Source organism: Gossypium arboreum, chromosome 10, assembly GCF_025698485.1.
Source record: "Gossypium arboreum isolate Shixiya-1 chromosome 10, ASM2569848v2, whole genome shotgun sequence".
NCBI classification, from domain to species: domain Eukaryota; kingdom Viridiplantae; phylum Streptophyta; class Magnoliopsida; order Malvales; family Malvaceae; genus Gossypium; species Gossypium arboreum.
The window spans coordinates 126,738,360-126,761,164 of NC_069079.1; the positions used below are offsets into that span (position 1 = coordinate 126,738,360).

At 31.1% G+C, this 22,805-nt stretch overlaps 1 protein-coding gene across 1 annotated transcript; it reads left to right on the forward strand.

Annotated features, from left to right (window-relative positions):
• Positions 1-11,504: 11,504 nt before the first annotated feature.
• Positions 11,505-15,799, forward strand: LOC108488378 (uncharacterized). Its single transcript, XM_017792659.2, has 10 exons — positions 11,505-11,547; positions 11,867-11,964; positions 12,064-12,125; positions 12,494-12,584; positions 13,142-13,228; positions 13,348-13,401; positions 13,956-14,140; positions 14,917-14,999; positions 15,120-15,220; positions 15,372-15,799. The coding sequence occupies exons 1-10, from the start codon at positions 11,520-11,522 to the stop codon at positions 15,585-15,587; spliced, it is 1,005 nt and encodes a 334-aa protein (XP_017648148.2). The 5' UTR covers positions 11,505-11,519; the 3' UTR covers positions 15,588-15,799.
• Positions 15,800-22,805: the final 7,006 nt, after the last annotated feature.

Sequence of the window (22,805 nt, forward strand, 5' to 3'; positions counted from 1 at the left end):
TGATGATTGATTGGTGATATACATGTTTAAATAACAAGCATGCAAGTTAGGTGTGAAAGAGTGATTTGGTAATAAATCTGCTTGGGACAGCAGCAGTAACGTGACTTTGGAAAATCACCATAAATTGTGGGAGATGAGTTAGAAGCTGCATAAATTATGTAATTAAAGCTTAATATGTCTAGTTTCAAATGGAATAAATGAGAACATATTTTGAATTCTGTACAATGATAAATTTGATTCGTAATGAAGAGTGGTCAGATTAGTCAAACAGTGAAACATGGGAAACTTTAAGAAAAATCTGGTATTGATTGGCCATACCAAAAATTCTGAAAATTTTATGGATAAAAGATATATGAGTCTATTTTCAAGGAAAATTAATGGGACTTGATTTGGAGTTTCGTAGCTCCAGTTATAAATAATTTAGTGACTGTTTCTCAGGAAGACAGCTTGCAGTGAAATTATGATTATGTGGTAAACATTGATAAAAATTTGTTAATGAGTTGCTTATTGTTTTCTTATAAGCTTACTATGATCTGTAGGTGTGGTTGGCCAAATATTGTAAGGGGTTAATACGTAGTTCGTATTTGAATAGTTAGATTAATGTGTTAGTAATTCAATTGTAGGCGTTAGTGTGTGGATCTCAAAAGATATCGTGCATAAGCAGTGTGTAACTAACACCTTCTTTCTTAGTCTAGATCGGCAAAAGCGAAAAGTCGAAATGCCGAAAATTGGTATTTTGTAGATTTGCAGTGTCACGAATGCTCGTGAGGTAAATCGATTAATGTTTTTGGTAGCTGCAATGTTTGGACCAAAGTGCATGATTTACGTGCCCTCGATATTTTTGGGCTTAATGGGCCAAAATTGGAATGATGGGCCAACAGGTCCAATTCGGTAAGAACCCTCGGTACATGATTCTGTTAGTATGTGAAAATTAGGAATATGCATGAAAAACCCTAAAATAGATAAATTACTGAAATACCTTTAAAAGTGAAAAATTTACAATTTTACCCCTAGTAGATAAATTACCGAAATACCCCTAGGGTTAAATTGACCTAAATGCATGTTTGATTGTTGTTATTTACTGCATGCCATGTTGTTATTATCTGATGCAGGGGACTGGGATATTGACAGAGGAAGTACTGAAAGTGGCTTGTCCACGTACTGGAGGCTTTGCCTCAATTCTTTGATAATTGAGCGACAAAGTTTAAATCAGTGGAGTGTTAAATTTGGGTGGGTTGAGCTATTCCCCACATGGAGTGTATGGCTGGTGCGGGTGGAGTGTAGTGGTTGGTGGGTTGAGTAGTCTCCCAAATGGGCTTGCATATGTTTATTAATGTTGCATGTATTTTGAAATGGGCCTATGGGCCATCTTGTTATTGAATAAGGGCTAAGGCCCAATTTATTATAATCTGAAAAGGGCTCGCCCAAGATCACTTATTACACAATGGGCTTAGGCCCAATGGGCTTGAGCTGATTTGGGCTTTGAATGGGTTTTCTTACACTGAGTTTCCGAAACTCACCCTTTTATTTTCATCCACGCAGAAATCCCCAACCATAGTGGGCTTGGAGTCGTGAGGGAATTGAGTGGCCACCGTTCGAAAGTTTGATTTTCTTCAGTAAACTGGACATCCTTTTATTTACGTTTGAAGTTTTGGGTTTTAAATGTAATAAGGCCGCTTAATTATTTTTGATGGTTTTAATATGTATTACTAAGATAAGTATTACTTATTTTAACTGTTGAAATTGGATAGCTTTAGGGCGCGTTTTCAAAAACAACAATTGATTTCAAAATTACACGACAACAAGCAAAGCTTCCGCAATAAAAGTATTTTCCAAAATTAATCACTTTTCCTAAAATGACTTAATCAAATCGGTTTCCTAGAAATATCCATGACGTTAAGGTGTGGCAATGGCGGTATGCATGTCTAGGATTGGATCCGAAGGAGCTTGGTATTAGCGATCAGATGGACTCACCACCTCTTTTCGGTTTCCTACCGGTGCATGACTTCCATTCACTTTAACCTATAATGAAATTATCTTTTAAAACACTAAGTAGGTTTTTCTGGATCAACAATATAAAATGTTTTTAACGCTTCGATGTGGCATGTTGGATCCAGCCATAACGTCTGGGCCGGGTTTGGGGTGCTACAAATATAGTAAAATGCATATACATATATGGTATTAAAAATGTATATAAAAGAAAATATGCATGTAAATATATGAACATAAAACCGTATAAAAGTATACAACTATGATACTAAAGTATGTATGTATATACATATTAGAATATTTATTGAAACTAAAACTAATTCTAATAATAGCAAAATAATAAAATAATATAGTACAAAAATATGTAACATTTAATATAATATTAAAATATACATAATATATACATATATAAAACATGTATTAAAATTAATAATAATAAAGATGATATAAAGATATGTACATGAAATAATAAAAAACATATAACTAATAAAAAAATAAGGAAATATACGATATAAAACATATGCTATATATATATATACATTAGAAGTGATAAATAAAAATATTTATGCGATAAAAATAAATGCGTATATATAGTAATAACGTTAGAAATACTCAATATATAATATTTAAAATATATATACATAATACAAAAAATATATATAGCGTAGTATTAAAATATAAATACAATATATACATTTTGAAACTAATAATAATAAAAACTATAGATAATACTTCACAAATACATATATATTAATAATATACCTAATAATATATATAAATATAATATTAAAAGTACGTAACATATGAATATATATATACACATGGTACAATACATAATATGGGCACATTAGAAGTAATAATAATAATAATAATAATAATAATAATAATAAATTAAAGTAGAGTAACGAAAAAAGGTAAAAAAAAGGACGAAATTGAATTAAAAACTAAATTTTGGGGCCAATTTGAAATAAAAACTAAAGAAAATGACGAAATTATAACATGCGCGTAACTTGGAAGGTCAAAAGCGCAATAAATCCCTTAGTCAAAACGCTGCGCAGTACAGGGGACCCAATTGAATAACACTGAAAATTATGGGGCCAAATTGAAAATAAGAAAACTTGATTGTAAAGCCCCAGAAAAGCGGAAGGACTGCGCGCATAAATAGCCCATTCCAACAAAAACACGCGGATCCTGAGGCGGGTCTAGTCGGACGGTTCGGGTCATGTTCAAAACGACGTCGTTTTGGGGCTAATGAGCAGCCCCCAAAACGACGTCGTTTTGGTGGGCTATATAAGGCCCTAATTTGACAAAAAAAACATTTGATGAAGAGAAAAGGAAAAAAAAGGGAGAGAAAGAAGAGAGAAGGGGAGAGGAGAGGAGTTCCGCTGGGGGTCACACCATCACCACACCGGACCCTCATGGCGTCGGTCTTAAGCCACCATACGATGGTAAAAAAGGTAATTTTCTTTTTTTTTTAAATATTTGTTTTATACTTTTTATATATTTTAGTATTTATGTGTGGAAAATAAGCTTAGAGAACGAAACTAAAAATTAAAAAAAAATTACCTTATGTTTAATAGTTTTTAATTTTTTTGACAACTTTGATCCTCGATTTGATGTCGAGTCCTTTGTTTGTATATGTATTTTACTCTAACTTGGTTATTGACTTCTCTTGAACATTCGAATGAATATCAAAAACGAAAAAAAAAAGAAGCCGACCCCCTTTTACAGAAATCTAAATCGGCTTTTATAGCCTTTACAATATTTTGTTTAATATTTGTTGTCTTGTCTCTTTTCTGGTCTTGCAGGGTATAGAGGTGCTAGGCATGCGGGGATGGTGTTGGCAGAAGCATGGGCGATGGCTAGGTATGGGGGTGACCAGGGATGGTGCTGGTGTCAGAGGAGTGGAGGAGACTGAAGAGGGGAGAGCGGCTGAAAACTTTGGTGGCTAGGGTTTGCTGCTGAAATTTTTTTTTAGATAGTGGGCTTGGGTTGTTAGGGTTTGTAAATTGGGTTTGGGTACTTGTATTTGGAAGTTGGGCCTGTTGTTTTAGTCTTGTAATTGGGTTTTGTAATTGTTTTATTTGGTTGTTATATTTTATCTGTTTATGGGCCCGGGCAATATTGGGCTTGTACATTTTTTTTTAAAAAAATAAAGATAATTGGTTAATTTTTTTTACAATGATGATTCAAATCTAAATTTTTTTTAAAGGAAAATAAATTTCAAATTAACAGGCTGCGACTTGGAATTCAATAACTATATTTTTGTGATGATTATTTAAGTGGACTGACAAAACAAGTATTGAATTGATTTGAACAGTGTTGAACAATCTAACAAATTTGAAGAAGTTGGATATGAGTTATAATGAAATTGAGAGCCTTCAATATTTTCATGGCATGTGTTGATATATTTTACTTTATCAAACTTTGTACCTATACCTTAATAGCAAATTTAATTATCTAAATGCTTTGTATTTAATGATTCTTAAACAAATCAAACTACTTTCTTGAGTTACTGCATTAATTAACTATTTTCTTCAAATCTTTATAGAACCAGATGTTTTGATCAATTTAGAGGAGTTAATGTTGGATGGTTCACATCTCAACAACAACATTCTTCAAAACATTCATGTATTGGATTCTCTCAAAGCCTTGTCTTTGAATGACTGTAGGCTGACCGGAACACTACCTACCCAAGGTAAATTAACCATGATTTAAATATTTAAGCGAGACTAAATGATTTCTTATCATTGATTTTGGAGATAAGTCCTTATTATTTAACTAATTTCGCAAAGTAACTGTTTTTGAATATCTCAAAAAAATGAGCTCGAAAATTGGAATAACTAGCACAAATTTGTTTTACAGGATGGTGTGACTTACGGAAAGTTGAGGTGTTGGTTTTTAGTGAAAATACACTTGAGGGAGAACTTATTTCATGTTTGGCTAACTTATCATCTCTTTATCATTTGGATATTTCCGGTAATCAATTCATTGGAAATGGTGCCTCCATTGCTCTAGCCAATCTCACATTGATTAGATTCGTTTCTCTTTCACGAAACCTTTTTGAAGTTTTATCTTTTTTCATGTCATTTGCCAACCACTCACATCTCAAAGTCCTCTCCAATGATCAAAATAAGTTAGTCAAAAAGTTTACCATTCAAACTTGGGTCCCAAAGTTCCAAATACAAGTTTTCTGTTTGTCAAATTGTACAACAAAGGAAGTCCACAATGAAGTTCCCAAATTCCTCTATTACCAATATGACCTGAGAGTTATTGATCTTTCATATAATAATTTTGGAGGAAAGGATTCTTTGTGGTTGTTAGAGAACAATATGAGAATGGAAGCATTTTTAATGAAGGGCAATTCTTTTATCAACCGTGATCTTCAAAGTCCTTCACATCCAAATCCATACATGCTCGTTATTGATATATCTGAAAATAAAACACAGCGTCAAATTTCGACAAACATTTGCTCAATTTTTCCACAACTAACGAAGCTAAACTTATCTAGCAATATCCTTGAAGGCAATATTCCTCCTTGTTTGGGTAGTTTAGACATTGGGTTTTATTTAGATCTATCACATAATCAGTTATCTGGAGGAATACTAGAAAAGTTGGCTAAAAGTGACTCATTAGTGTTTCTTAGACTATCGAATAATCGTCTGAGTGGGAAGATAACCCTAACTATGTTTAGCTTACATAGATTATTTTTTTTATATTTAGATGGAAACAACTTTGATGGGAGATTTCCTAGTATTGATATCACAATTGCCCATTTATCTCCCCTTATGGTTATGGCTTTAAGTAATAACAGCTTGTCTAGTTAGCTCCCAAGATGGATGCCGAATCTATCAAAATTGGCGATATTGACTTTATCCAACAATCAACTTGAAGGTTCCATTTCGAGGGATTTGTGCCATATAGATGGCCTCAATATTTTAGACCTTTCCTAAAATAATCTCTCTGGCCCAATGCTATCTTGCTCTGGTGCACAATCTATTAAACATCTCTATTTGAATAGAAATAGATTAAATGGTACCTTGGGAAATGCATTCTTTAACTACTCCTCTTTGGTGAATTTAGACATTAGTGAAAACCAATTGAACGGTGACAATCCAAATTGGGTTGGTACTCTTTTGGCTTTGCGTGTCCTCATTCTGAAGGCCAATTTTTTTAACGGAGAAATTCCTATTGAGTTATGCAAATTGCATTCATTAAGCATCATTGTTCTTTCTCAAAACAACCTTTCGGGCCCAATATCTTTTTGTTTGAGTAATTTAACTCCTGAGCCAAATGATGAAAAATCTTCAACAAGAGTGTATTTGGAAATTACTTCTGAATCCTTGATAGCTGATTATAGTGAACAGACCAAATTTGAAAGGAGCACTTTTGGAGGACTTGATGAAGTCTATGTACCTTTTTTTATTGAGAATCCAATTGATGAACATGTGGATTATATGACAAAGAGAGCTTCTTACATATACAAAGGAAACGTTCTTAGGTATATGTCTAGAATTGATTTATCATGTAATAGGTTAACAGGTGAAATCCCCATTGAGATTGGAAATTTGAGTGAAATCCGTTCATTAAACATGTCACACAACAATTTGGTTGGAAATATACCATCAAAGTTCTCAATGCTTAATAAACTTGAGAGTTTGGACCTTTCTCACAAACCTAAGTGAAATAATCCCTATTGAATTGACGGAGTTGTATACCTTGGAAGTTTTCAATATGCCATACAACAACTTGTCAAGGAGTAATCCATCTCAGAAAGCTCAATTTGGGACCTTTGATGAAAGCAGTTACATGGCAAATCCTTTTCTCTGTGGACCTCCCCTGCCTAAAGATTGCAGTGAGCCTAATTCACCCTCGACAACAACACCAAATGCCTCAAATGATGAAGAAGAAAGTGGTTTGATGGACATGTATGTTTTTCAGGTAACCTTTTTTGTTTCTTATGTAATTGTATTATTGGTTATTGATGTCATCCTGTATATAAATCCATATTGGCAACTAGCTTGGTTTTATTTCGTTGAACACTGTATCAAGACTTGCCAATATTTTATTGAGGACAATCTTCGACGATTTTCTATCTTAAAAAGAAGCAAGTAGCCTTGTGCTTTGATGGTTTACATTTGTATGTATCAATTTTCATGCTTTTTTATTATTCGAAGTTTGTTTGGGTTATCTGCTTTGAACTTTCTAAAGCTAGACTGTAATATTTCTTTTCTCTAATAATTGATTTTATTATAAGAAAAGCATATGTACATTTATGCAATTTCAATTAGAATATTCAATTACTGCTTTATGATTTCTAGCATCTTAATGGGCATTAAAACCACAAAAAAATAATTCCTACAAAAATAACTCTAAATAGTAGTAAAGAGTGGTAGTAGGGTCGAGTCCACAAGGATCGGATGTTATAATTAACTTCTACGTTTAACTTGTGATCAGAATTTTTGTCGTGTCAAAAGTCGTGGCAAAAGTCATGCCCTCAACTCCAAACAGACCTGTAAAGAAAATAAACAAATAAATCAGGGGAGTTTTGAAATGTTTAGAAACTAAATAATTGAAACAGCATAAATAAATAATTAAATAAATTGGAAATTAAATTCAGATTTTGTAATCAAAGATAATAAGCTTTAGCCCTAGACTCGGTGGATTCTGGATTTTGAATTGATCCTTGAAAATAAATTTTCCCCTCCAAACAATAAATGGTTGTAGCATTTAAGAACGTCCTAACCGCCAATTCTTTCTCTCGTAGCTGGTCCCGATACGACCTGCAAACCAACCCCTACCGATTATCTAACAAAGATACACGTGTTCCTGATTCAAGATTTCGGTAGCCTTGTGCTCTGAAGAACCCAACTTGGATTAACGGCCTCAACCGCGTGGGTCATTTAAACCCGATCCCTAGGTTTGTTCTCGAAGATTTGAATACAGCATGGCCGACTTATTTCCCCAACTATCAGCAAACATGACTCCAACCCAACGTGCATTTTTTAACTTGAAATAAAACAAAACAAAACAGAACATCAAATGTATGTCTATGTCGATGCAGTATTTTTCAAAACCAATCAGAGTGCAGATTTATAGAAAACATCCTGAATTTGCAAATAACTGTGGACAGTGCCACCTAAATTTGCAGTTAAAACTGTCAGATTAGATATATATGGTCAAGCCACTAAATTGCAGTCAAGATGCCAGAACAAAATTGTGGATAAACCACCAGATATTGTAGATCATTAAACTACCAGAAACTTCCTCCTTTCACATTATCCCAAAGCCCATGCAATATGTCATGGCATGCATATACAGAGTTAGAGTGATAAGCATGTAGATCATGCTATCATACAATAACAGAATTAATAAGCATGTGGGTCCATGCTTTGTAAAACAGATGTATTAAACTTCAATAGATCACATCAGATTGACATGAAGTCATATGTATGGTTATAAATTAGAATTAATACCAATCATTTCCACACATTCGGATATCATATATTCTTAATCAACAGAGTAACACAAGGTGTACCATCAGACTTAACAAAATATGAATCGTACCTGGATAATTGTATAGATAGTAGATTATACACTAATGTACGTATAGATAGTAGATTATACACTAATAGATCAATGCTTTCTGAGTTTTATAGCTTAATACAGATCATACAGACCCTACGAAAGGCCTACACTCGATCTAAACGACGTTCACGGTCCTAGGGAAAATTTTAGAATTTTGACCCACACACCCGAGTGGATACACACGGCCTGAGTGTTTGGCCTGTGTGACCCATATGACCAAGCACACGCCTATGTGGCCCTCTTGGTGGCTCACACGGCCTGTCATGCCACAGCACACGATCGTGTGGTCCCAAATAGTGAGTTACATACCCTGGACACATGCCCGTGTCACTAGCCCGTGTGACCCTAAACAGTGCCTCACACGGCCTAACACACGGCCATGTGGCACGCACAGCCTACCACATGACCTAGTACACGACCGTGTGGCGTCGAAGGCCATGTTTTTCGACGTTCACAAATCACAAAAATTCGGCTTTTTGGTACCCACCTGATACGGTTTTGACGTAAAAGCAACAGAGACGATCCTAGAACCAAAAAAATGACATTACAATGACTAAATCAGATGAATAAACTGAAACAAAATGCTTGAATTGACATCCAAACCAAAGTACATCAAAATACTTCAACATCAATCTTAAACGGAGTTAAACACTTACCCTTGCTCGTAAACTGAAACACGCAACTCAAATCATTGAAGAAAAGTGTTACTTTTACGATCTCCGCCTAACAAACTTGTGCAAATAAAAAATATACTTCATACAGAAAATATAACTTCGTTCATCAAAACTCATACGTAGAAAAACTTGACAAAGAACACTTACGCCATCCGATTGAAGAATTACAGCAAAACATAACTTCAAATATCAAATATGAAAGGATTCAAACAGTAAACTAAAGGTGGGAGAATATCCTAACCAATAAGAAAAGAAAAGGAAATGATAGAGAGAAAAATGGAAGGAAAACAAAAAAAAAAGTAAAAAAAAGAGAGTTTTTTCTTTGAAAGAAACTTAATTAATTTCAACAAATAGAAACTAACTCGCAAGGCAGAATAACAAAAACAACTTCACATTACTTTCGCATAGACTTAAACACAAGACCACAAGCTTAACCATTGAATCAGTAGGCTCATTCTTGCCATCAACTGAGCGAAAATAATAATTATGTCATATGCTCAAGAATAGGAGTTTAGACAAAAGTAGCAAAAAATTTCAAATAAAGGATTCAAACCCAGAATCTCTCACACACAAACACAACACTAAACCACTGAATAAGATTAACTTACTTGTCAAAATTTTCTAAATCTTAATTCACAAATCGAGAGATAACTACTCTTGATTTTACAACTTAATTTCTTCTACCTCGGTTTTTGGGATGTTACGCTTGAATTGAAATTGAAAGCATTTTGATGTAAATGAATGAAATGGATACTAATGTGCTTAAAAATGAAATGATTAGTTTGTAAGGTATAGCATGGATGGTTAATTGGTATATACTTGATTGTCATTACTTGGTTTAAGGACTTTGTCTTTGCGTAGGACTGAATGAAGCCACTTATATAATGGTTTAAAATCACTTGAATTGGGTACCGGATGTGTATTTTACCAAAAAAGGGTCAATGCCACGATCATGGGTTCTCGATATCGCAATGTCGCTACCTTAGAGAGTGACGTCGCAACGAGCTTATGCATGCCGTTGTGCCGTTGCGGCGTGTCATATTGAGATGACCACGTTGTGACGAGAAGATGATGAAGTTGCAATATTGGCCCAAAAAATTTTAAAACCTTACAATTTGGTCATAATTCAAGTGCGGACTAGTATATAAGAATTATTAAGCTTGTACAAACCTCGAAATTGATTGTATATTATGAAAAACTCTTGTTTTGATTGTATTTTAATGAATATCAACATAAATCATATATTTATATAATCGTTGTGGCTTTGGTAACTAGTATAGCATTCTATAGTTCAGACCGGACGTTAGGGTCGAGCATTGGGTCTTACATTATCTCTTGTTTATATGTTTTTAAATGACTTGGGGATATATGTTTGTTATTGGAGATATTATGTTATCTATTATACATAATGTAGGAGAATTAAAGCAATAAAATAAATCTTTACAAGCATTGAATTAAATAATTAATAATTAATTAAATTTAAATTAATTAACTATAATTAAAATAAATCTCAAGAAAACCATAAAACCTCAGCTAAGGCTGATGATCTCAAGCTATGTTGTATGGCTGGAAATTAACAATTAATGGTAGATTTAGGATACAAGCATGGTAGCCATTTCTCTTATCTCGAGCAATCTCATCTTGTTTGCTACTTAAATCCATCAATGGCGCAATGATGGAATTTAGTATAATTAAATATTAATGACTTTTAAAGAAATATGGTCAAATTCTGGTTTTAATCCCTCGATTTAGTTTTATCCTTAAAGTTGATAAAATTTAATCATGTATTTTAATAATGTCATTAGTTAATTTAAATATCTAACAATGTTAATTATTTCGATTAAAATACTGATTTAATTTTTCTTTCTTTGACTCATGTTGATATAGATTCTTTTGTGTTGGAAAAGATGTTATTAAGAAAAACAATTATATCAACAATTTACCTGGAATAGCTAAAATCAAATAACATCAAGATAAACGAAAGGTTAAATCTTAAATTTGAGTATAGTTCAAGGACCAAAACAATAATTTAACTAAAAAATAAATACATTATTTAGTATTTGTTGGCATTGAATTAAAGTCGTGAATGAAGATGATGCACATTGCGTTGACATAAATCTTGATAAGTTCGACAGGTGTTGTAAAAAAATGAAAAAAAATAAACTCTCAAAGATGTATAATTGATCAAAAGTTGTAAGTTGTAAAATTTAACAGCTTACAAATGAATCCTAGAGGTTGGATGTGCCGCCTAATGCTCCACGATGATGAATGTCATGTAGTTGTGCCTCCACTACTGGTTTGTTAATCAGTCTTCTTAGTTTTCTTCTTCTTATATTTTATATGAAAAGATAATTTTGACCTAAAAATAATATCTATTGCTTTTAAAAATATGGGACATTTGGTGAGTTCTTTCACTTATAGTAAATTAGCAAGAAACTTAAATATTTGCAAATTTTTTTAGTGACCAAAATGAAAATTTACTGAAATTGGTTGGCTAGCTTTGTAATTTAGCCAAAATTAATAAGAACTCCATAAACCCCTTTTCTACAAAAGGGCTCGCTCCTCCTAAAAACCCACTAAAAGATTCTAGTTTATTTTTCCCCCTTCGCATGCAGAAAAGCCCAGTTTTGAAAGAGTAATTTGGTCGAGCACCTGGTGTTCAATGAAAGGCAGCAACAAAGCTACTGTTTTAACTCTTGCTGAGAAATGCAAGGTTTGATATTTTCCACCATTTTTTTCAAGCTTCAAGTTTATTGCTTTACTCTTAACTTTGCAATTACACATTTTTACCTTTTATTTTCTAATGTTGCAGAATATATTGGTTTCAAATTGGCAAGGTTATCTTAATACCATCAAAACTGATGCCCAAGGAAGGTACCCTTTTCATATCTCTTTACAAATATTGCTTTTTTGCTTTCCCTTTCATTTAATTCAATTGGGTATGTTTTGGATTTTGTTTTGCTTTTCGGGTTTTATCTCTCAAAGCCTTTAGCTTTATGAAATCGTTGAAAATCCCAAAATGTTAGAAGAAAAAGAGAGGAGTTTTAGTGGAAATAGTTTATGTTAGCTGAATCCTATTATTTATGTAACATGGACTCGATATATGATTTCTAGCACAATGATATTTAGTTTAAGTAATATAGTATTTGTTTTTATGGCATGAATTTGTTGGAAAATGGAAAAGAAGAGCTGGGAATCAAATTTGTTATAATGTTTGATTGCTTTTAATGGTTGTTTTACAGCAAAGAGAATATATACACGTCGAAGGTTAAGTACATTATAAGGAAGGGGAATCCTCTTATCTGGGTACCAGAACATGAATTACACAATGTGGTATGTTTCTTTTGTAGCTACGGCTCTACTTTGTTTGTTTCGTAGTTTTCTCTTAATATTCAAGTATCTTGTGGTCTCTTTGTTTCGACGTGAATGTGAGATAAGGGTATGTGTCCAACATGAGTATCTTCAATTTTTTCCATGTATTTGGAAAGCCGTATTCTCATACCCATATATGAAAATGTGTGGGACATGGATGTCAGACATGAATACTTTAGGAAAATGAAGAGTTGGAGCAACATTGGACACCGTTTAGGCAGGATACAAATCGAATAGCTCATAATCTTGTATTCTTCCTTTGGTTGGTGAACTATTTGGAATAACTATTGTACCTATTCGTGTCAAATGTTGAACAGTTTAAGCATACATGTCTTTTTCGTTAAATGTTAGCCTTGTTTACCTATTTGTATAAAGTTTAAATTCCTTTCTGAAAACACCTGCAAATGTAAAACCTTTTCTTTCAGTTTACATTCGTTACTAGAATTTTGAGAAAATGGATGTTCACCATGTCAATTGAATTCTTAATTCTTTCATTTTTTTTTCCATTTTGTACACAGAACACTATAATTGATGAACGTGGTTCATTTTCTGTAGCCAGCCCCTACCCGGGGCCTCTTGGAAAATTACTCAAATCAATGAACAAGGTTGGTATCTAATTGAACTGCACAATTTGTCTTTTGGTAGTGTATACCTTGACATTTGTGTTGAGCAAGTATTTTGAATGTGACGCAATGGTTTAATTTGCTATATTCCTATGTTGCAGTTTCCAGTTCGGGTCGCTCTAACCGGGGATGTTGTGCCTGTCAAAGATAAAAAGGTAACTATATTTTGAAAACCATCTTGGTCATAAGAATTTTGTACCACTATGAGTAATATGCTCATGATTAGGCTGCCGCAAATCACCACACTACAAGAATTCAACTATGTCTGCATGTATATACTTAAATAAGATTAACTGTCGTTTGTGGAAATCTTCATGTTTTTAATTTATGTCAAGAGAAACAGGGTATGCTGGTCAAATCAACTATACTTCTCCCGGTTCAAGTAACTAAGTACATGATGTTCCTTGGCATATAATATGAAAAGCAACCAAGATAAGATTTTATGTTGATAAATTAGCTTAAAACCGAATATTTGCAAAAAAATGGAGATTATTAATCATTTTGTCTAAATATTTTCACGGATTCTAATTGATTAAATGATTAGTATAGCACTGGTTCCTTGATATTTTAACACTGTCATATTTGATACTCTTTCTGGAAAAATAAAATGTTTATTTGGAAGTAATAATCTTGGTAAATCTAGATTAAATGTCAATTTTTAAGAATCTTACAATCATTGTCAACTTTATTTCTCTTTTTCATTTTATAGGCTGAATCAGCCGCAAACTACCTTAAAGAAATGATGCTCTCCGAGGAGAAAGCATTAAAAGAATTTAATTATACGGTTTCGGGTGTATTAAGTTCTTCTGATCACTTTTCGACAACTCGAAGCGAAAACCTCAAGGAGCTGATCGATGGGGGTGAAAATTATGTGATTTATAAGTTCAATCTAAGGTATGAACTTCCACTCAGATTGTTAAATTTATCAGTGTAATTGTAGATAATTACCATCACGTGAACCCCGGTGGCAGTGATGCTTGATTTTGTCTCCACTGAATGTTGAAAGATTGATGTTATACCATATCCCGAAATAAAGTTCTTAAATTAAATTGTCCATAGCATGTCTTTTGCTTAATAATAGTAGTGGTAAAAGTACCATAGAAACCTTGTACTATGAGTCAGATTGCATTTTGCCCCCCTCTATTCATAAAATGTGCAAATTAGTTCTTGTATGATAGATCAAAAAGCAAACTGGTTTTTTTGCTAAAAATTTTATCCATTTTTACTGTTAAAAACTGGTCTTTGTACGTCAACATGAGGTTCACATGGGTCTGGTTGTTTCATCTGTCACGCCAGTTTTTAACAGTATAAATTGATGAAAATTTTGACAGAAATGACCAATTTGCTCTTTAATCTATTATATAGGGATTATTTTGCCCTTTTTTTACTAAAGAGGCAAAATGCAATCTGACTCATTGTACAAAAGCCTTCATGGTACTTTTACATAATAGTGGTTAGTTTAAGTGCTCTATGAAAAAGGATCCAATAGGGATCCCCTATCATTTAATGTAACCTTAATATTATGGTAACTTCAATATGATATAATACTATAGTCTTTTCGCCTATAGATTCAGAAAATATGATAAGAAAGAGGTTTACTTCGAGAGAGAGGAAAAACAAAATTGATCTAATATGCAAACTTCATTTGACATGAAATATCTTCTATACAGCTCTTGCATGTTTGGTGATGGTAATGGAGGAACTCATGAAGTAGACTTTGAAGATATGGAAAAATGTAAAGCAGGTTTGCTAGGTAAGACATCATTGTCGAGGAAAAAATAAAACCAACTGCTCTATTTTACAGATAGTAGTGGAATGAATTACGATCTTGACATTACCAATTAAATAATAACTTCATTTTCTCTCTTTATAGCTCCTTATTCAGCTAAGCTAATCGATGGTATTAATCAAAGTGAAGCACGGCGCAGAGGACTGATCCTTTTCTGTTTCATATACCTGAACGTAAATGCAAGAGTAAGGTTTCCTATCCTTTTTCAATGTCAAGTGCTTTCTGTGTGTTACATAGAGTTAAGTCTATGAATTCCACCATGAAAAGTCGCATATCCTTGCCTATAGTCTCGGACTAATTGTTCATGTCCTTTGATAACCAACTAATTCTTTCTAGGATGCATACATGCTGTCTCTTGATCGTAAGGGGTTCGACGTCCTAGGAAAGGTTCGTAATAAAGTTACCGGGGATGAAATTGACGAATACCAATGGAAGCAATTCAGGATCACATTCAAAGAAGAGGCTCGGGACATCAAATCCTTTTGTCAGCAACTTGTGGAAATGGAAGAAGATGCCATCAAAAAGGTTTCTAGCTACAGTGGTCTGGGATAAAAGTAATCAAGTCAGTTTTAGTTCATTTTGTATGCATAAACACTAAAATGAACAACACTAACACTCGAATACGTTAAATTTTTGGTGTATTTGGAGGGTTTTTAAAAGAATCATGCCTCGTATCCGTATATTCGTACCTGGTCCATATAGCCATTGCAATTGAAATAAAAAAAGCATATTGTGTGAATGAGTTGGAGGTTTAGGACCACAAATTTTGAGCCAGAGATATGTTTTCTTTTCTTTTTTTATTTTGCTTTTCAGCTTTTATGAATGACAATGTCTTTTAACAATTTTATCCATAAAACATTATCAGATTCTTTTTTTATCTTTTTCCTCTAATTTTAGGGGTACACAGTACATTTACATTACCATGACTTTATAAAGGTGAATTCCACCCTTTCCCATACCATGTTGTTCCCACTTCTTCAACTCTCTTCTCTCTCTTGTATACCAGTTCATTGGTTTGGTCAGTTTAGTTAAAAATTGAAAAAAAAAAATCAATTTAAACGATTGATTTCGTACTTTAATAGAATAATTGATTGATTTAGGTTTTAATCGACCTAGTCAAACCAACTTAACATTGATTGGTTCGGCCAACTAAGTTGGTTAGATTGAATTATTCTATCGTTTTCTTTGTAGAAGTTAGATTTAGGTTCTCTCTAAAAAAAAGTTATATTATATATTAAAATATATTTCAAAAACTGGTCAATCCATATGTAAAATTCATAACCGATAACAAATTGACTTAATTTATTTTAACAGCCTACAAAATTGAATTAATCATCATAATTAAACTTACAAAATGATAATAGTTTAATCGACTTAGTATTTTGGTCACCCCAAAATATGAATAAGTTTGTTTATGAATCAGACTAAATTGATTCATGAGCTTAATTTATTTATCAATAATATACATTATTAAAAAATATATATTATTATTTATATAATATAACATGATTATGAAATTATAGATTGCATGATGATATAAGAGGATGTCACAATTTGATTTCTAATAATTATAAAGAGAAAAAAATCTAAAACAAATTGGTTGAAGTTTGAAATGCCTGAATTGTAATTGTCAAACTCTAAGGGTCAATTTCGCAACAAACTAATACATGGGCAGTGGACACAGCTTGATATTCTTAGATCCAGTGGACCATACAGCTTGATTTGACACCCCTTCACAATCTCATGCTCTTGGGAATAATTTATGTCCTTATTGTACAAATTCCGTTTTTTTAAATATGAATGAGAATGAAAATTAAGAAAGAATTTCTTCAAAATCAAATTTTATATAAATTCTGACTTATTTTTGAATTTTATATATAATTAATTGATTTGACATTGAATGCTTAATGTAAATATGGAAGTTCAAATTTTACTTTTATTGTTATTGTATGTTAACATTATTTGTTCTCTTCCTAATATTTTATATGCGAATATTCTTTATTTGTCTCTTTTATATGTGATATGATATGTCAATTAAATCTTAATTAAATTGATATTTTTATTTATATTTACGTATTTTTAGAGCTCAAGTTCTCTTTTAATTATTGTTATTGCTTGTTATCCCTCTCGAGCTTGTCACATATAATAGGCTTATTTTTCTACCTACTTGTGACATAGCCTATTAAAGTAGTATCATTTGGATTATCCATTATGAAAATTGGGTCTTTTTTAACGATTGATTTTAAGTTGGATGTTTATTATGATATCAAAGTCCAAATTTTATTTACTACTATTGAGTAAAAGTATCATAGAGGTCTTTTGTACTAATGTTCAATCTCGCTTTACTCCCTCTATTAAAAAATAGATAAATTAGTCTCTATACATTAGATTAAAGAGCAAATTGGCTTTTTTTTTAAAATTTCGTCCATTTTCATTGTTAAAAATTGATCCTTATTTGCCAAAATGAGGCACATGTTTAATGTCACGTATAACTATTTGGTTATTCTGTTAGCAATGCCAATTTTTAACGATAGAAATTGATGAGATTTTTAATAGAAAAGACTAGCTTACTCTTTAATCTAACATACATCGACTAATTTACTCATTTTTTGAGTAAAAAAGGCAAAATGCAATCTGACTCTTAGTACAAAAACCTCCCTAATACTTTTACCACTATTATTGTTACCCTCTTTGAGTTTTTTTGTATGATAGACTCTTCTTCTTTTTTTTATGGCCTATTAAAATGGTATCATTTGGATTATCTATTATGAAAATTGGGTCCTTTTTAAGGATTGATTTTAAGTTGGATGTTTATCGTGATATCAAAGTCCAGATTTTATTTACTATTATTATGTAAAAGTATCATAGAGGTCTTTGTATTAAGGTTCGATTTCACTTTGCCCCTCTACTAAAAAATGGGTAAATTGGTTATTCTCTTAAAATTTTCATCCATTTCTATTGTTAAAATTAGTCCTTGTATGCCAGAATGAGGCAAATATGTCATGTCACATGTAACTATTTGGTTATTCTGTTAGCAACGCCAGTTTTTAACGATAGAAATGGATGAATTTTTAATAGAAATGATTAATTTACCCATTTTTTAAATAAAAAAATAGAATATAATTTAACTCTTAATACAAAAACCTCTATGGTACTTTTACTACTACGATTGTTACCCTCTTCAAGTTTTGTATATAATAAGTTTTCTATTTATCTTATTTTTTCTACCTATAACGAGATCAATTAAAATACAATTAACCCATATTTGATTAAATCCAAAATTACTAATAATTTTATATTCAAATTGAATGTGGATTAAATAATGAACCCAACTCTTATAATTGCACAAAATAAAGAAGTGAGGTCATTGTCATTCAATAAAAAGAACGACCTAGCAAATTGTTGCAAGGCAAAATTGAAGTTGAATCAGTCCAGCTAATTTTGGGATACATAACATGGAATTAAAGGAAATAAAAAAAGAGTGGATGGTTGAATTGAATATATATATATATATATATATATATATATATATATATAGCTTCTTACATAATATATATAGTCGGTTGAAAGGGATAATCATATCTTATCGTCAACCTCCATTAATTTGCAAAGGTCACTTCTTACATATATAAATATTTATATTCATAAATATATATGTCAAATTAAAAGTGCTCAGTTTTCATTTTCAGTCCTTTCAATTTTGCATGCAAATAACATACGCGCATTCGTACTACAAACTCTTCTATTTTATTTTATTTTTCAATTTTAAACCCTAAAAATTTTAAAATTTTAATTAAACCTTGTAAAAATTTCAAAACTGTCATTAATTTTTAAATTTTTTAAAATTTTGACTAGACTTTTAAAACTTAATACTAATTGGATATGAGGTTGAAATTTCATTATCTACATATCCTTCCATGTATTCACGTACCATGATTTTTCGATACAGGTAAAATGTAAACAAAATAATATAGAAAATTATAACAAAAGAACATTTTGGATCTACCTATATAGACAACAGGTTTGTATATTTAATGGCCTCGAATTATATATATATATATATATATATATATATATATAGATAATGACTATATATATGAGTTTTCAATTTCTTGATTTCATCCTCTCTCTTCTTTTTTTTCATTTTTAAGTAATCTCTTTTATATTTTTATTGTATCTAAATAGTACTCTAAAAGATTACTCTAAGTACAAATTAATTGTTAATTTTTTTGTTATTTTCATGTAGGTTTTATTATTGATGTTTGGGGTTTCGTAGCTAAGACCGAAGTTAGAATTTTTTTCTTTTGGGGCGAGATTAACTTATATCTTAATAGTTTTCAAAAAGATTAAATCAAAATTCTAATATTTTAGGACCAAATTATAATTTTATCATATATTAACTTTAAATTTTAAAATTAAAGCATCAATTTTCAATTTTAGTGTGTAGCCCAAGCCCCTATTTGCACACTTCCCTTCGCCTATGTTTGTAGTTATCTTTTTTAATAATGTTATCTTTAAGGTTCGAATTAACATTTACAATTGACAATGTAATGTATTTTACCACCACACTAAACATTGATTGATATTAAATATTAATATTTTATTTAAATATAATTTAAGAATTAAAATTTACGAAAGTAAATTTTTTACCCAAAATAAATATTCATAAAAAAAAAGTCTTGAATGCATTGATGAAAAGGGTCCTTAATTTTGTGCCACCCACTTGAGGGGCCATAAATATGCATGATTGGTTATTGCAGGAAACTGTTCATAATTTCAAGTAGAAAAAGCTTTTGTAGGGACCCCGTCCCATGCAACCAACCAAGCTTTTTTTTTTTCCTTTTTCACCGAAAAATTAAAAATAAAAAGAAATTCCAAGCTATTTCTATTGTGAAATGGAATGTATAATCATATAGAATTACTATATTTTTTCTCAGCAATAAAATTTTATTAAAGAATAAAAGTGTATATTCGATAAAAAATTTATTGATTAATTAATTATGAAACCCATATAATTATCACATAAATACAAGTAATTAAGCTTTAAATTATTTCTAGTGAACTATAAAGGGAGGATATAACTCTAACAACAATGCAACTAGTACGACTCAAACTCAGGCCACATCTGAAACGAAGAACACCCTAATCATCAAGCTTGAGATTTAACTTTAAACTTTTTTTTTAAAATTTTAGTTGTAAAACAATGTTTATATTCATTATTAATATCTGGTTGTTGTTCTATATACATAAGCATGAATATCACATTGGGATATTTTAGTTTTCAAATATTATTTTTATTTTTTACCATATTTATTCCATCTAATAAATTCAAACTGGAATTATGACTAATTGAAATCTAGATGAACTTAATCCATATTTCAAGTTTGACTTGATTGAAACTAGTTGATGAATGGTTCTAATTAATTTTATTATCGATTAGAGATGATCATGATTGATTTATGTCCAATTTATATTATGACATCAACACCATATATAATTACTTAAGCTTTATTTAACCCAAAATTTACTTATACACGTTCATATTTATAAACAACTAAACCTAAATCCTTTTAGACCTATCCATTTTTTTATTTTTTAAATATGTTATTTTTATTTAATATTTACCACTACTATATTGTTTTTCCTTTATTAAAATTTTAAATTTCGTATATTTCAAATACTTAATATATATACAAAATATATTATAAAATTTTACAATATATTATTTTTAATACAAAAGTAGTTCAAGACTAAGAAAAGAGACTGTAAAGAGGAGTGTAGATAAAAGGGTAAGCAATAACTTTAATCTTTAAAAATGATAAATATAATTTTAATTCCTTTAAAATTTATAAAATTACAAATTAACATAATATTTAATTTTTACAAAAATCTATAATTTATCTCTAATCCTTCAAAGATAATTTTCTAATTTCGTCCCCTGTCGTAAATGTTGAGATTATCATCAAAGACAATAAAAGGGTGATGAATATACATGTTATGTGTACTCCATGAAAGTTTGAACGAAAATTTCGGCCTCATGTTTCATATGTGGGGGACCCCTTAGAGACCTGTGGGGGTTGTGAGACCAGCTTTATTTTTATTTTTTAAATAATAATAATATTATTAAAAAGCTACTATATGTTATTCTAAGGTAAGGTTGTAGGACCCAAAGACAAGAACCTTACAAGAAGGTGTTGTGGGACCCACAACAAATCTGACGTGGCAAAACAAAACAAAAACAAATTGAAAATCAACCCGACAGCGAGCATCTGATGAAGACCAATCTCCTCATCCCACTCACGGCGGCTTCCTCGTTTATATTACATTCCTCCTTACGTTTTTTTAGTTATATATATATACACTATTCATCACAATTATAATAACAAGGAGTTGATGGGTGGGGTCGGGTTGAAGTCGGATTCAATTATGTTAAGGTATAATAATATATATAATTGTTTAAGGTTAATATTTTAAATTTTTAATAAGAAAATCTATTGGTCATGTTAATATAAAATAAATATTAAATATAATTAGTAAATAACAAAAAATACACATTTGGTTTAATGATATTATCTTCTCTGATTATATATTTTATGACTGTATTAACAACCACCATGAAGGCGACATCCAATGGGGAACTTGCTATTTTAGTTAAATGCCTAAGATATTAACTTTAAAATAGCTGGGAAAGTTCAGGTATGATTCTTTAGGTGATAACCATGGCGTACACCTCATGAATAAGAATATATTTGGTTATATCTTTATATGTAGGGTTAAAAATTATGTGAAAATTATATTTATTAAAAATTATGCAAAAAGTAAATAAAATTTGGTAAAAGTACTATGGAGGTATTTAAATAAGGAATTTGATTACATTTTACCCTATTCAAGAATAAGAAATTGGATTGTATTTTACCCCTATTCAAGAAATAGGAAAATTAGTCCCTATACATTAAATCAAATAGTAAATTGATTATTTTGTTAAAAAAATTTATCCATTTCTTCTATTAAAATTGGTTCCTGATGAGGTACACAATAGAGGTGTGCATGGGCCGGGCTGGCCCTAAAAATGAGAGGGTATGAGTAAAAATATAGGCTCGAAATATGGGTTTGGGCAAAAAAATAAGACCCGTTTAGAAAACGGGCTGGGCTCAAGTAAAACTTTTTTAGCCCGAGCCCGGCCCGAATTATATTCTAAATATATATATATTTTTATTTTTAATCATACTTACATTTTATTTTCAATTTTAATATAATCACTTTTTATTATATTTTCAATTTGTGTATTATTTTAAGAATTGTTTTAATATCATTTTTATTTGTTTCTTATTTTAATATTTGTTTTAAATGTATTTGATTTATTATATTTTTAAATTTTTAATTTAATGAAATAAGCTAAAAAAAATTAATATGAGCCTGGCCGGACTAGGGCTTAACAATTTTATTTTGGGCCGGGCTTGGACAAATTTTTAGGCCCATATTGGGGGGCGGGCCAAGCCCGGGCCCAAAAAACGGGCCTAAAATTTTGTCTAGGCTCAGCCCGAACCTGGCCCAGCCCGGCCCATGCACACGTCTAGTACACAAGCCACGCCACATGTCACTTTTTGGTTATTTTGTTAGTCATTCTAGTTTTTAATAGTAGAATAAATGAAATTTTTAATAGAAAAGATCAGTTTCCTTTTTTATCAAAAGCACAAAGATTATTTTACCTATTTTTTTAGTAGAAAGAGCAAAATGAAATCTAACACTTAGTACAGAAGCTTCCATATA